At 39.7% G+C, this 15,019-nt stretch overlaps 1 protein-coding gene across 1 annotated transcript in view; it reads left to right on the top strand.

Moving 5' to 3' along the window:
* The window catches only part of STK32B (serine/threonine kinase 32B), a 68,827-nt gene that overhangs the window by 30,069 nt on the left and 23,739 nt on the right, over positions 1 to 15,019 (top strand). Inside the window, exons 5-6 of the mRNA XM_053458270.1 lie at positions 1,937 to 1,974; positions 5,499 to 5,588. Coding sequence (XP_053314245.1) covers positions 1,937 to 1,974; positions 5,499 to 5,588 — 128 coding nt within the window. The remainder of the gene's footprint in view (positions 1 to 1,936; positions 1,975 to 5,498; positions 5,589 to 15,019) is intronic.

Genomic DNA, 15,019 nt, shown 5'->3' with positions numbered 1-15,019 from the left:
CCTACCTCTGTTGTTCAGACCCACGTGGAATCCACATTATTATTTCTAACAGTAGGCAGAAGCGGAATCGTCTCCACATGCATATTAACTTCACATTATTTTCCAGGCTAAATTATATTAATGTTCAACAAACACCATATGGTTCCTTATAATAATGTATTTCTATGAAAAATTCTATTTTTTTTTCCATTTTGTTTAATCGAACATAAAGCATGCTGCACACATTCACCGGGTAATAATAATAATAACCTAGAAAAAACCTAGAAAAAAGCTCTTGCTCGTATGAAGGTTAGTTTATAGAAAAGAAGTACCCTGGTTAAGGGAATTGTATAAAATCTATTGTTGCTGGCACAAATTAGAATAAAAAAAATTAGGTTTTTTACATTAAAATTGAATCAGATATCATGTTTCATTCTTTCTGGTGTACTTCATTCAGCTTTAAAGTTTGGCCTTTTTTTTTACAAAGTCATTTATATATAATTGAATTTGATTTGGTCTAAGGATCCACAATCACATGACACAAACGATTTATTCGTCGATGACCAGTGGGCATAACTGGGAACTTTGGGTTTGACCCTCAGTCACCCGATGAAAGCCCTTCTGCCCCATGTCTCCAGGTCAGTTTTTTCATTCTCATTCATTTCATTCCCTACCTTCTTTTCCGTGAAAGCTCTGCTTCAGTTATAACCTTGAAAAAAAAAAACGAAAATACATTTTCAGAGTTACAAAAAAGTCTATAATTTAGCTATTAACATTAAAGCCGCATGTTGTCCTACTAAGGTATAATAATATTAATTCAATTGTGTTATTGGCTGCATTTATGCTCCCTATATATAATTTTTTTATGCAGTATATTGTGTATAGCAATTTACATATAAATGGGTATATTAACAATGTTTGGGTTATATCAGATTTTCAGTACAAAGTCTTTGCTCGTTTGAAATGTTTCATTTATTCCATTTGAGCAAACGATTGATATCACATTTTTCTGCGTGTAATGAGAGCCTCGTTGAGTGTAATAATCTCTGCTTGCCTTTGTCGGGCACTTCACGGTTCTGTTATTATATAGTAGTGCATCTTCTGTGAATTCCTCTTTTATATATTGTACCCGGGACCTGGTATTTCAACCATTGAAACAGATTTTGTTGGCTAATAAGGAACCGCTCGGACCATCTACTCTCTTCTTCTGCTGTAACACTCCAAACTATTCAGGTCCTCAGCTTTGTCCTCTGTTTATGAGACCCTCATATTTACACTTTATGTGCTAATATACTTTTTTTAATATTTTCCTTATAAACCATTCTCTCATTAAAGAAATACATCTAACTTCTTCTTCCCATACCTTATTTAACTCGTTAAGATCAATGAACTTTTTTTGTTATTTTGCGTTCTTCTGGATTATCAGATATGGGTAGGTGGAAGTTGACATGATGGAACTATATAAGCTGGGAATTGTAGACCACAATGTTTGTAGTGCCAGAGAGGACATACTACGTTATTAGTGAAGGAATCTAGAAAGCTCTGAGTGGAGTCTCCTTCAGACACTCAGGAACTCACTGGCCCCCGTTTCACTTAATCCGTGTGATAATGGATGAAGGACAGGGAGTCCAAGGAGAAAAGATAAGTCTACCAGCATCTCCACTCATTTCATAGGTGGCATTTAGAAATATATTGTAAATTAATTGTTGCCCTTAATAAACTGTATTGACTACGTACTGGATGTCTCACCAGTAAGGTCTGCACTGGGTCAAGCTCAAGATAATAGTCATCAAACAGTCTAGGTGAGATCAGAACCTTTTCCCCGATATGTTCACAGTTCCTCAAACACTTTGGGTCTCCATGAATTCTTATACCTGATGTTTTATTCCTGAGCGACACATTTTTCAATACGCAAGTACGAAAAAGTTCATATATATATATGTTTTTTTTCTTTTAGAGATATCAAGCCTGATAACATCTTACTGGATGAACACGGTAAGTGTAACATTTTGCAAGCGCTGCGTATATATGAATAACATTTCCGTCTGCAGCGTGCTGATTATTCTTCTCTTCCTTTGTTATAATCTTTAAGAGATTAAATCTCAAAAACACTTGACCCAGCAAAGAGGGATAAAATGCTTAGCAGCTTCTAAAACGAGATGACTTGCTAAATGGTAATAAAGAAGGGTGAATGATGTATTCTGTACCTTTCCTGTGCTACTCCTAACCGGATAAGGTCAGATCCACCTGCAGGAGTTCTGTGATCTCCACCATCCACAGTTATTTCCTTTTTTTTGAGGATTATGGGTGTTGTATTCTGAAAAAGCCAAGTTTAACTCATTTTTTGATTGTTTTTTTATAAACGATAGGTAGCTTGATTATAAAGAATTTTGGGGAAATGTATTTTAAAAAATGCCAATTACTCCCCTGGTTAATGCGAGTTCATATTTGACAAGTCTATGCCGTCCACAAGCAAATAAATGAAATATCACCCTTACGAAAAATTACTGAAGTTTTTCTGAAGTAATACTGCTATTTTTTGGACATGAAAAAACTGCAATACTGCACATTTACTGCACTTTTTTTTTATATTGCAAACCTACAGTTGTAATTCAATGTACTGCAGCTTTATTGCATTTGTACTTCCTTACAAAAATAACTGCAGTAATACTGCAGTACAGTGAAGTACAAATGCAGTAAAACTGCAGTAAATGTGCAGTAATACTGCAGTAAAAGTGCAGTATTGCAGTTTTTTCATGTCCAAAAAATAGCAGTATTACTTCAGAAAAACTGCAGTAATTTTTTGTAAGGGCAGTATGTGCCACAGTGACGATCTGCTAATGAAATTGTTACAAAGTAAATAAATCATATTGTAATATAATTAGGCATATTAATAATGATAACGGATTTATTTTCCATTTGTATCAAACAATCTAATAATACTACGTTTGTAGACCGTCCTAATTATTTAGGACCCAATTTTTTATATCAACAAAGTTACTCTGCTAATAACCTTTGAAAAAAAACTTTATAAAAAATGAGGACACTTTCCTCAGTGTCGTGTATTATGGCCATGGTTTCAGAAAATTATTATTTTCATAATACAAAAACTCCAGGGACTCCAGAGGCTAACAAGCACTATCCTCACCATCATGAGCCTCATGGACCACCATGTCACCGTGAAGCCCAAAGCCTATTGAGAGTACTTTTGAACTTTGTTGATTGAGGACAATCCATGGATGAAGCTGTAATAGCAGAGGACAGGGAATGAAAATAGAATAGAGAAAAGGGAAGCAAAGGGAAGGAAAAGATTCAAGAAAAAGTATTCCCTGCCTTCACTTCACACACAAGAAAAGAAAGAGGTTGCAAAATATTTACCTATCATTCACCTCCCTGCTTCTACTTACTCCCTAAAGGTGGTTCTGATATCCCTATTTAAGGGTTTAGTTGGTTTAGGTATGTAAGGATCTACCAATATGTTATGTCATATATGCTCTTGAGTTAAATATCCAGTTAGGTTAGGTTCCCGTTAGTGATGCATTTGTCTTGGGCACTTCTGAAGACCTGGCTCAGGGCAGCAACAACGTAGCCCCTGGGTTCACCCCTGCGTCTGTTGTCCATACTGGAAGACGTCTCCGAGCTCCACTTCTTAAGGTCTTGGGGCTGTGGGTGCAGCATGTAATGGAGGCTGTGTCTGCTCTGTAAATGAGCCGGATGGGGATATCAAACAGAGATACACCTGATATCAGGATAAAGATAATCAACTGGATCCTATAACGATACTGTTTTTTTTCTCACTTTATATGGAGTACCCCATCGGTAAGCCATTGTCTATATTTGTAACTATAAAGTTCTCAATTAAAGAAACTAAAAAGAATGATAATAATCATGCCATTTTTTATTTCAGGGAGGATAATTTCATTGCCCCACTAGTTTATTTATTTATGCTCTTCTGCGGTGTTAGAGACAGACCGAGCTTTTATATATTGCAGTCCTGTACTGTCTGCCTCCACACTGACCCCGGTTTATTCTGCTCTCTCATGCGCAGAATCTGCCTGATTTACTGTGCCCTGTAATATATTGTGCAGTTCAGCGTAATGTTCCTTCACAGATTGACTATAACGTTTCCGAAACACATGCAGCCGCGTTAGATTTGTGAGTACGGTGCGTAGGGCAGAGGAATCAGAGTCATTCAGTATTGCTTCTAACATATTGGTGCCATTGTTTATTCAGTTAGTCATATATTTTAGTCATCTATATTACATTATCCCTATATAAGCAAGTGGGGCTTTGTCCTTTATCTAATTACTTCGTTCTTTAAGTACTTACTTGTGCTTCCATCTTTCCACATCCCCAGCCCACTGATTAATGAGCCCATCATCTCAGCACCTTGTTCCTTCTCGGCATCCCTACCTTTCTTACTCCACCATATCACCAATTTTACAGTGCCTGTGTCAAACTCTTGCTCCTCAATTACCCCTCATTACTTGTAAGGATGACTCAGATCATTTAATCAAATTTCTCCTTCCTTTGTGCTCAATCCCCCCATTTATATCCAAATCCCTCTCTTTATTGCCGCACTACTCCCCACATTCCAAGGTCACCACCCCGAATCCCGAATCTCCAAATTGGAATCTTATGTCTCAACACAATTCCACAACAAAGTCCCAGTGTATTAAATGCCATCTATATCCATCATCATCATCATACATTATCTTCCATGAGTTTTCTTCAAGAACTTCACATCATCCCATCCCCCCAATTTCACAATCTACTTTATTTATCTACAATCTATTTTTTCATGTTCTTGTGAATTGTATCCCTCCTTTTCCCTAAAAAGAGATATTCTAAAATTATGATATTCATCTTATTACTATATGTATCTTTAAAGAAACTATATCTAACTGATAATGATGGTCGTGTCTACAGTATGTGTATAGATGAAGAACATACAAAACTTTTTAAATATATAGGCAAAGAAGTGATTATTTCATACTCTTGGTTCTAGAAGGTGCCCTTGATAAATAACCTTTTACATGTGTGAAGCATTTTGTGCATTGACTACCAAAGATATTTTAGAAGTGTTGCCACTATTTCATTAGTTATTTTGATGACAGAAGGACCTTGGCGGTCACAGGAGCATTTATGTCAAGTCAATATGTCAACCTATGTCTAAAAGTTTTGTTCAAGTTGAATTAATCCTGCACGGGTGTAATATCCGAGAACGCGTGCAAAATTCTGTGAAGTTCTTCAAACTACATTGAATTATTAAATTTGACATATGCAACCTCACCACCCTGGTTTAAGGACATCTGCTTTACAAGAAAATATAGACGGTGGACCTCCTTTACAACTACTGCAACCCTACAGAACGCAGCTTACCTAATTAAAAGGAGCTTGCGGATAATGAGTGGAAATTCTCACTTGACGAAGAGTTCCTTGAATAGCTATATAAATATAACAAAAAAAACAACAAACAATAATAAACAAACATTAATATTTTCATCGTTTCATTTCAGGACATGTTCATATTACTGATTTTAACATCGCCACCATTGTAAAAGGATCAGAGAAAGCATCCTCTATGGCGGGAACGAAGCCTTACATGGGTAAGCATGAATTATTTGTTCATATTTCCACTAACGCTTCTAATAGCTAGAACATGATTTTCTCGATCTCCTTCTTCAGTAGATAGTGGCATGCCTTGAGGTTCAGGGTCAATAATTTCAGGGGTTACTAAAGGTCGTTGATATCAGTCATTACGGTAAATTGGATTTGCAACTTCCCCATACTTCAGTAGGTTCATTTTTTTGGTGTTTTACTTATTTTTTCAAATAACAAATTGAATATTTTACCTACTGAACTTTGATGCAATAGTCGCCCTTTATTTTGCCTCCACTATTAGTGTCCCATAACTACATATGTGGCATGGCTTCAAAGATAAGGAGTCTGTAGGTGGGCCATAAGTGGAGGGGCGGTGGATCGTAACCAAGACTGATCAATAGAATTTTATAAACCGGATGGACGAGAGTAGACATAAGCGGGAGTAACGTGGTCGAGAGTGCAGCTAGTGGATGTGGCTTTAAAAGGGCTTTTCCATGACATATGCCGATAGCTATGTAGGCAATAGCATGCCTTAGAAGAATGTACTTGTTGTTCGTAGCTGTATGAATCTAGGTCTATTCACTAAAACATTGAGTGGGCAGTCGATGTAAAGGTAAACTCGAATGATCAGAGCTGACTGAGGTCCCATGTTAACATCTTGCATACTCACTTAGCTCCAGGGCGGCACTTTAGAAGGGGCGGCACTTTGCCGCCCCAAGCGTTTTTTTTTGTTGTTTTTTTTGAAGCGGAGGAGAGAGAGAGGGGCACCGAGTGGTTTTCGCTTACCCGCTCGGCGCCCCTCTCTCTCCTCTGCGGCGAGTCTCCCTGTTCGGTCTCGGTGCTGCCTTGTAATGCAGAGCGCCGGAAGTGACGTGAATTTCCGGCGCTCAGCATTACAAGCCGGCACCGTGGCAGAGCAGGGAGACTCGCCGCAGGACTGTTTAAAGGTAAGTACGGGGGGGGTAGATAATGGCGTCGGCGAAGTTTAAAATGCCGCCCCCCCCCGGCGTCGGCGGGGGGCGGCATTTTAAACTTCGCCCCAGGCGGCGTTAAGTCTTCGGCCGGCGCTGTAGACAATTTATGCAGAGTAGACAAATTTCTTGATGGACATCAAAGCATCTTCATCAATCCCAATAAAATAATTACATGATACATTAATTATGCCTCCAAAATCATGTCTTTTATTTCCGGTTGATAACAAACGTAAAGGTGATGGCAGTTAGACATGAGGATGAACACATTTGCACCGGTAATTTGCTGATGGCATCATTGCAAGGTTTGTTGAAAGCCAAGGCAATGCCTAGAACTATCAGGAAGATTAGGAATAAGACGATGCCAAGTATCAGTGACTCCAGAGAAGTATAGAGCCACACTTCCCACGTATACTGCAGCTTATGGACGATCACATTAAACCTCCCGGCCAGGCGGTGATCCACGTAACATTTGTAAATTCCGGCATCTGATTGGTTGAGATTTGGAATAAGCAAGGATCCCCCGCCGGTGGCGTTATCCAAAATATACGGACTGCTGCCACGGAGCTGTTGTAGACGTGATATAGAAACACATTCACGCTCCCAGTAAACAGGTCTGCAAAACAATGCATAGAAAGAGTAAATAAATATACTTTATACAGCGCTGGGGGGGTTATTACTGTATACAGCCCTAGGGGTTATAACTGTATACAAAGCTGGGGGGTGTTACTTTATACAGCTCTTGGGGGTTATTACTCTACACAGCGTTGGGGGACTTAAACATGATGAGATATAGATCATTACCTGTAAATGGAGGCCGTGGGGCATTTGAGTAATGCGTCGGCGTGGAGGTTTGTGTAAAAGTTGTCAGTCAGAAGAAGCTGAACCTCATTTTCAGAAGATGTTGGTTCCTTGCAGCTGTCTTCACACATCTCTATCCTGAGTTCAGGTTTGTGAGTAGATGGAAGTTCTTTGAAGATGACTCTTAGGAGGCCGCACGGCCAAACCTTCTCTTCCAGATCCAAGCTGATGTTCATCCTGGCGTAGCAAAAGCCAAGCTTCTTCCTCTCTCCTTGAACCCCGCACCTATCACAGGGCTGCCATTCCCCCCAAACCGTGAACATTTCAACCGAACCCTTATCTCCAAAGTCTAAAGTGGTATTAGGTTGCACCATCTGCCCCAGACTTGCATGAGAAATGTAAATGTCTTCTACATTCTGGACATCTAGGGCGTAATGAGCTAGAACCGCCTCTCCATATCTGCAGGTGTAGATTCCGGTGTTTTTCACTTCCGGGGAGAGAATCTTCAAATCGCCGGATATCAGCGTCGGGCGTTTCATCACTTCCAGAAGCTTTGTCGGGATGGTGGAGATTGATCCTTGACTTTGGACGAGGGTAACGGGTTTTGCGCTGGAATTGGAAATATCTAGATATTGCCAATAAATTGAAGCGTCCGTGGGCCTGTTCACACAGGTTAGAATGATGGGATTATGGGAGGCAACGGCTATTTTACAGGGAATTTGGCCAGAACAGGCCACAGTGATCCCTTCCTCACCAAGTGAGATAGTGGCTTGTGCCAGAAGCACCAAGCCCATCACAAACGTGATGTGTGACACCCGAATCATGGTGTCACCCGATAGTTAGTTTTCTTGTTTCTTTCTCGAAAGAAGAACCGCAGAAAAAAATCAGACCAACTCCTAGACTCCTCTCGCTTGTCTGTTAGCCGGTTTCTCAGTTACCTAGGTAGTTATAGACATAGCCAATGATGTCATAAACAACATAAACATTCTAGAATGTTACCCTCGATTATGTCATAAACAGTACATGTCACTCTTCAATGTTACCATCTATCATATCATGAATAATACACATCACTATACAATATTACCATCGATGATGTCATATAGAATCCAAAGCTTTCTAGAATGTTACCATGTAGAAAGATAAAAAATATGTACCATCTTAATTTTCCCAAATATATGAGATGAAATGACCTGTATTCAAGCAGGGTTTCCAGCTGTGATATCGCAGTGAGAAATGCAGCAGTTGTGATGTGTAAATATAATTCAATCAGAGGAGCAAATGAAGGAATCGGCTCCAGACTGTGTTACCCAGAGAAACTGCCCCTTCACCCCGACACCCTGAGAGTTTCCATGTATGGTTATATATATAATGTGTTTTGCAAAATAACCAATTGGTGCAATCTCCATAGCAACCAACAGAACCAATTTCTGAACTTGTGAGAACAAATCTAAAATGACATTAATTCTTAAAGACTGAATTGCTGAATGTATGGGTTTAGAAAGCATTTTCTGTCTGCATATCTGTGCTGGATATACTGGAAGGGGAGGTTGTGCGGAATATGGGGCCATTTGCTCCATTTTAATAAGCAGGTTTTATGGTATTCAGCATTTTCAAGGGTCTTTTGGGGTCATTTTGCTCTTCTATATAATGTTCTATTGATGCCCCTTAATGATTAGGAGATTGTTAAGCTATGGAGCCCCCCATGTGTCCTGCCTGGAAATCAGTAAATTAATTTCCATTAATGGGCTTTAAATCTTTTGGCTGTTGAAGAACCTGAGAGAACGTCTTGAGTCGACCCGATGGAGATACGAGTCCTCCTCTTGGTAGCCCAGAAGATATATGGACAGTGATGGTGAATGGGGATGCGGTATGGATCCTGTAATGACTTTCTGGATGTTTTTGGTTAAGGAAATTATACATTATTTACTTTAATGTCTCTTACTACAAATTATTATTATTATTATTATTAATTATTGTGTTATATAGGGCCATCGTATTCTGTAGCGCTGTACAATGAGTATCTCTCCTCGTTTAGAGGTGGCACAGGCGAGGTGTCTACAGTTCTGTACCGATTGGCCCCAGCCTTATTCAAAACATTTTTCTTCTACTAATGAGAAATTGCGCAAGACGAAGCAGTAAATCTGTAAATTTTTATAAACAGTTTTTGCCTGAAGGTCAATTTTTGAAGACACGTTTCACGGGTAAATATAAAAGTGTATGCAGAAGGACAGAGAACATTGTATTGTTTCATATATATATTGAGCATATATTTTATTTTATATTTTTCTCTATATATATATATTTTTGTGCAGTAAAGCATTGTGTGGTTGGATCTGGCCTCACAAACCCTAGGATCCCGTGGAATGTTCTGCAGCTCGTGTGTTTGTTCACTTTATATACAATGTATCATTTCTTTATTTACATTGAAGTTACTTTATTGCATCAAAGGTTTTTTTTTACTCCAGAACAATATTTCTTTGCCTTCTGAGTCTATGGGAGAACATCAGGCAAGTCAATGGGAAAATACTTTAGAGATGTGATTGAAATGAATGGCTTCCTGCTCCGTTGGGCGTACGCTGGACTGGTTTCCAGTTTCATCTGCCCCTTCAGGTGCCGGGGTTGGTGGTTCCACTCTGCTGATGTTAAAAGTCAGAGCGGCTGTAAAGGGAGAAACCAGATTGTTTGGTGGAGGAGAGACAGTGATGAGCAAACTGGCCATGGTGGGGCGAAGGCCCAGGCACGCATGGGCCAAACCCTTGCTTTGCAGAGCTCCCTCGATGAATCTGCCCATTTCCCCTGTGATTGGGGTAAAAACTCTAAGAATCTGCCCATTCACCCCAGAACTCTGAGACTGGGGAAAAACCCTGAGACTCTTCCCGTCGACTGCGAGGCCCTCAGACTTGGGTAAAAGGCCTAACAACTTATCCATTCACCCTAAGACTCTGAGACTGGTGTAAAAACTCTGAGACTGGGGTAAAAACCCTGAAAATCTACCATTGCCTCCTTGACTCTAGGACTCTGTCCTTTCACTCGGAGACCCTTAGACTGGTGTAAAAAAACTAATAATCTATCTATTCCCTTTCTCCCTAATACCATGAGACTGGGGTAAAAACCCTAAGACCCTGAGACTTGGGTAAAAACCCTAAGAATCTGCATTCCCTGTAAGACCCTGAGATTGGGGTAAAAGACATGAGAATCTCCTGATTCCCCCCAAAAACCCTAAGTATCTGCCCTTTTACTCTGAGACCCTGAGACTGGTGTAAAAACCCTGAGAGTAGACAATCAGGGCCGGCCCTACAATGGAGCCGACTGGGGCAATTGCCCCAGGCGGCACTTTAGAAGGGGCGGCACTTTGCCGCCCCAAGCGTTTTTTTTTGTTGTTTTTTTTTAAGCGGAGGAGAGAGAGAGGGGCACCGAGTGGTTTTCGCTTACCCGCTTGGCGCCCCTCTCTCTCCTCTGTTCGGTCTCGGTGCCGCCTTGTAATGCAGAGCGCCGGAAGTGACGTGAATTTCCGGCGCTCAGCATTACAAGCCGGCACCGTGGCAGAGCAGGGAGACTCGCCGCAGGACTGTTTAAAGGTAAGTACCGGCGGGGGGCGGCATTTTAAACTTCGCCCCAGGCGGCGTTAAGTCTTCGGCCGGCCCTGCTTAGCTCAATCTCACATTTGCAGCTTGCAGGTAAATGAATGAGTTGCTCGCTTTCTCCAGCATGCATCCGCTCGCACCTGTTCCTCAGCGGATAAGTGTACGCAAGTTGTGAGGGAATTCTTGCTTGTGTTGATATGAGTTGGCTTTAGTGAATTTGGAAACTTGGGTTTTTAGCCAACTGGCAATCACTCGCAGTTTAATGAATAGACCCCATTGTGATATACACATTCCCAGCAAACATTGTGACCTACTTCCAGAGAGACGTCAGACGAGGGAAGAAGGACAAATAAAGATCGTCTCTCTCAAACAGAAACACTTTGAAGATATGAAGATCCACACAAATTGGGGCTTTCTTTTTCGCACAGCGCAATAACATTATAGAAAGATTTTCTGCATTAGTTACACGTCAGTTGCGTTGTACTACTGGTTCTACAACATAACATAATTTAAACATATGAAATTCTAGACAAATTGGTAGCTACATGAAATAAATGATGGTTAATTATATTTAGTTACATATAATTATCTAATGCGTTAATGGCAACATCCACATACGGCAGCATCCAGGGTAAATGTTATCGAAGGTTATGCCTGCTGCTGACCAACACAATATTACATCTCCGGTAATAAAACCAAAAGCCACCATCTGACTGCCTGCGAGTCACTTGTTAAAGCTAAATCTATTTAGACTTTCCTCTAAAAATAATTCAAATGGAGCTGCTGGTTACAGCTCGTCTGTGAAAATGAATTAGACTTCCATACATGAACAATTAGGACACAGGCAATGCCTAGACCAGCAGGTGCAAAAGACGTCTCATTAGGATAAAGGATTTTAAGGAAGTCATTTCTTCGTATTAACAAGACTCAATTGTTCCGTCTGGTACACCTAAAGAGAATTTATTGTGTTGAGGGCTTTAAACCCATAGAATGCTAGCCACTATGGGATACGTGGTTGTCCAAGTGGACCCTTGAAGTCAACCATGTACTCATATTTGGTGGAACATTAAAAATAATTAGACTTGGGCGCCGGACAACTCTTCGTGTTCGCTGGGAAAAAAGTATTCATATTCCACGAATATTCGCCCGTTCCTGTGTTCGGTTCGGGCAAATATTCGTACAAAGTACATAGGAAAAAATATGATAAGTTACAAAAATAATAACTGGAAGGTTACATTGACCACATGTCGCTTCCAACAGAATAGCGCAAAATAGCAACATAAGAAAGCTTCTTTAACAATGCTGTGCTGTCTGAGAGAGCCATTTGGCCCTTTTCATAAGAAGTCCTAAGCATTTTTGCGTAGTGCATGCCAATAATGTACAGTTTTAATCTCTGACACATATTGGTAGTAGATCAATGGAACAGCCTCTCATCATAAGTGGTAGAGGAGAGTAATGCAGCAAGGCAGGGAAGATAAGACTGATAAAGGTCTGGGACTTTACATCAGTAAAAATGGGCAGACTAGATGGACCGAATGGTTCTTATCTGCAGTCAATTTTTTTCTTTCTATGTATAAATCACAGTTGAAGAGAGAAAGCAAGTCTAAAAGCACCTAAAATAGGCACGGCCCACGAGCTGTTAATTTACCGGAATCCCTGTAAACTAAAATGTTCTGAAAACAATTGTGAATCTGCAAAATAACCTATAAGCAGCATACTAAAGGGTAATACAAGCCACGTCGTGTCGGAGTCGGTGATTTTGGTTACTGGGTTATACGGAATTCGGCCATTCTGATAATACCGTTCAATGTGTTTCCCTATAGTTTGCTGACAAATATAATTCCGGAGCAGTCTGCTGTGCAAGCAGTATTCGCGTGTCATCGCTCGGCTTTATTCAGGAGTATTTAATGGAACTGTCATTTCATATGCAATTTTCTTTGAATTTCAGCTCGGATGCATGTCAAAGATACAGCGATACTGCTTGGTAATTTAATAATATTGTGTCTCCCTGTCGCTGAGAGATAACGGAAATGTATTTGAACTTTGCATTTTTAAGTTTATTGTGACATTTCTGACATTTCATAAAAGATTCTTCAAAAACCCAGAACGGTAGATAAAAATGCACTGATCGAGTCAGCAACGGCTCCAACTGCCCCGGGTGGCAAAAGAGAACAAGACAGGCAAAGCTACCCCACTACTAATGGTTTCTTGGCATAAATGGATCAAGGGTATTGATATCTAAAGCTGTTTTTTGTATTCTTGCTCCTGCTTCTAATAATTGATTGGTACATAGGGATGGCACAGAAACAGGAAAAAGTCACTTTCATCCCAAAAATTGGAAGCTAGAGGCTGAATTGTATAGAATCTAGAAAAATATGATAATCACCACGTCAAATATTGATATATATATATATATATTTCATTTAATGTACCTTGGACTGGATTTTTCCTTTAGCTAAGAAACATAGAGTCTGGGAGGTGTTGATTTGCCACCTTGCCTAAGGACCCTGGGACATGACACGGCGTTGGTCAGATGCTCCCTATGTCCTCTTGTGGGGAAGAGGCAGTTGATGTTTTTGCCCGTCGTGTTATTGGGGGCACCTGCAAGAGACATTTTTTGAGGTACTGGAACAATAATAGTGGCCTAGCTTTTAAATAGAGCTAACCTTCACACGCGTGTGCCTCTCAACCTTCAAACATGAGGAGCACAGAAATTCTGTTTTGAGGTGGTTTAATGAGTTATTTATAACTATTTATTGAAGCCATTAGAGACCATGTCAAGTTTTTGATACAGATGATGAATTTGCTTACGTTACTTTAGAGCACTCAGGGGCCACTGTCCTCTCTGCTCAGCGTTGGGATATGATGTCATCAGGTGGACACGCAGTGTAGGGTAAATATAAGGAGGCTGTGGCGGCTAGGTTCAGACCTCCCTAGTGTTATAAGGGAGATTTCAGATCCTCTACCACCATTACTCAGTGGTGCACCGAGGCCTCTGATTGTCCAGCATGCCATTATTCATACTGGTTAAGCATGGTTAAATGGTTTCAAATCCACTGGATCCTGCTGTCATGTTCGATTATTCATTTTGTTTGTTTTGCAATGCATCTGACGTTTTTAGGTTAATTTTTTTATTTGATATATATCTATATATGTGTTTTTTGTCATTTTATGTTTATTTTAGAAATAACATTTTGCCTAGTAATTGAACAAAAAATGGTGCAATCTCTGGCATAATGGCATCCAACAGTTGAGCTTCATGCATTCTGATGAACGCAAATAATAACATCTGATGCCAAAGCTGCCCCATGGGACAGCACATATTTGTATGAGAATAACTATCCTCAGGGACATGTGCCTAAGGGCATTCCAATGGATGTTTTTATTTCACGCATGAGCTCAACTCATTCCGCCTTTTGCCTTTTGCTGTTAGTTTATTGATCATTATGGACATGGACACCAAATTATCTTGTGCACACCTTTAAAATAAGCACTTTGCTCTTTGGGCAAAAAGGTAAATTAAATTTAAATTCTTACCCAGGATTTGGCTGTTAATCATTTAAATGCCATAAAGTATATTTATCACAGTAAATCTCAAAATAAAAAAATTTCCACTTAAGTTATTTAATTTCAATTTAATGATTCAAGTTCATTCTTAAATTCTTCATAAGTAATATGGAAAATATGGTAAAAAAAAGACATAATTAAGCATTATTAACAGCTGTCCAGATTAGACAAGAATGGCTGCAAAAAAAATACATCACATGCCCTTACCCACATTTTCACAAACTTTGCTGCTCATACCTTATCCAACAAAGGACACATTAAATAAAACAGGAATTTCGAATTCACTGATCTTTTAGTGGTTCTTTAAAGCAAACATAGCTTTGTTTTTTTTTTGCTTCTTTTAAGTGCCAGGGTGGATTTAACCGAGTCCAAACAGCCTTGTAGAATAACATTCAGGCATACCCCATGGAGTACATACGCTGCAAGTTCCAAGTCTTGGTTTTACAGCACTAAAATTATCTTCATTTAAAACATGCATCAGACAGTTGACCCCATGATGTGTTTTGGACC

Source organism: Spea bombifrons, chromosome 1, assembly GCF_027358695.1.
Source record: "Spea bombifrons isolate aSpeBom1 chromosome 1, aSpeBom1.2.pri, whole genome shotgun sequence".
NCBI classification, from domain to species: domain Eukaryota; kingdom Metazoa; phylum Chordata; class Amphibia; order Anura; family Pelobatidae; genus Spea; species Spea bombifrons.
The sequence above is the reverse complement of the archived record's forward strand: the minus strand, read 5'-3'. Positions and strand labels throughout refer to the sequence as shown.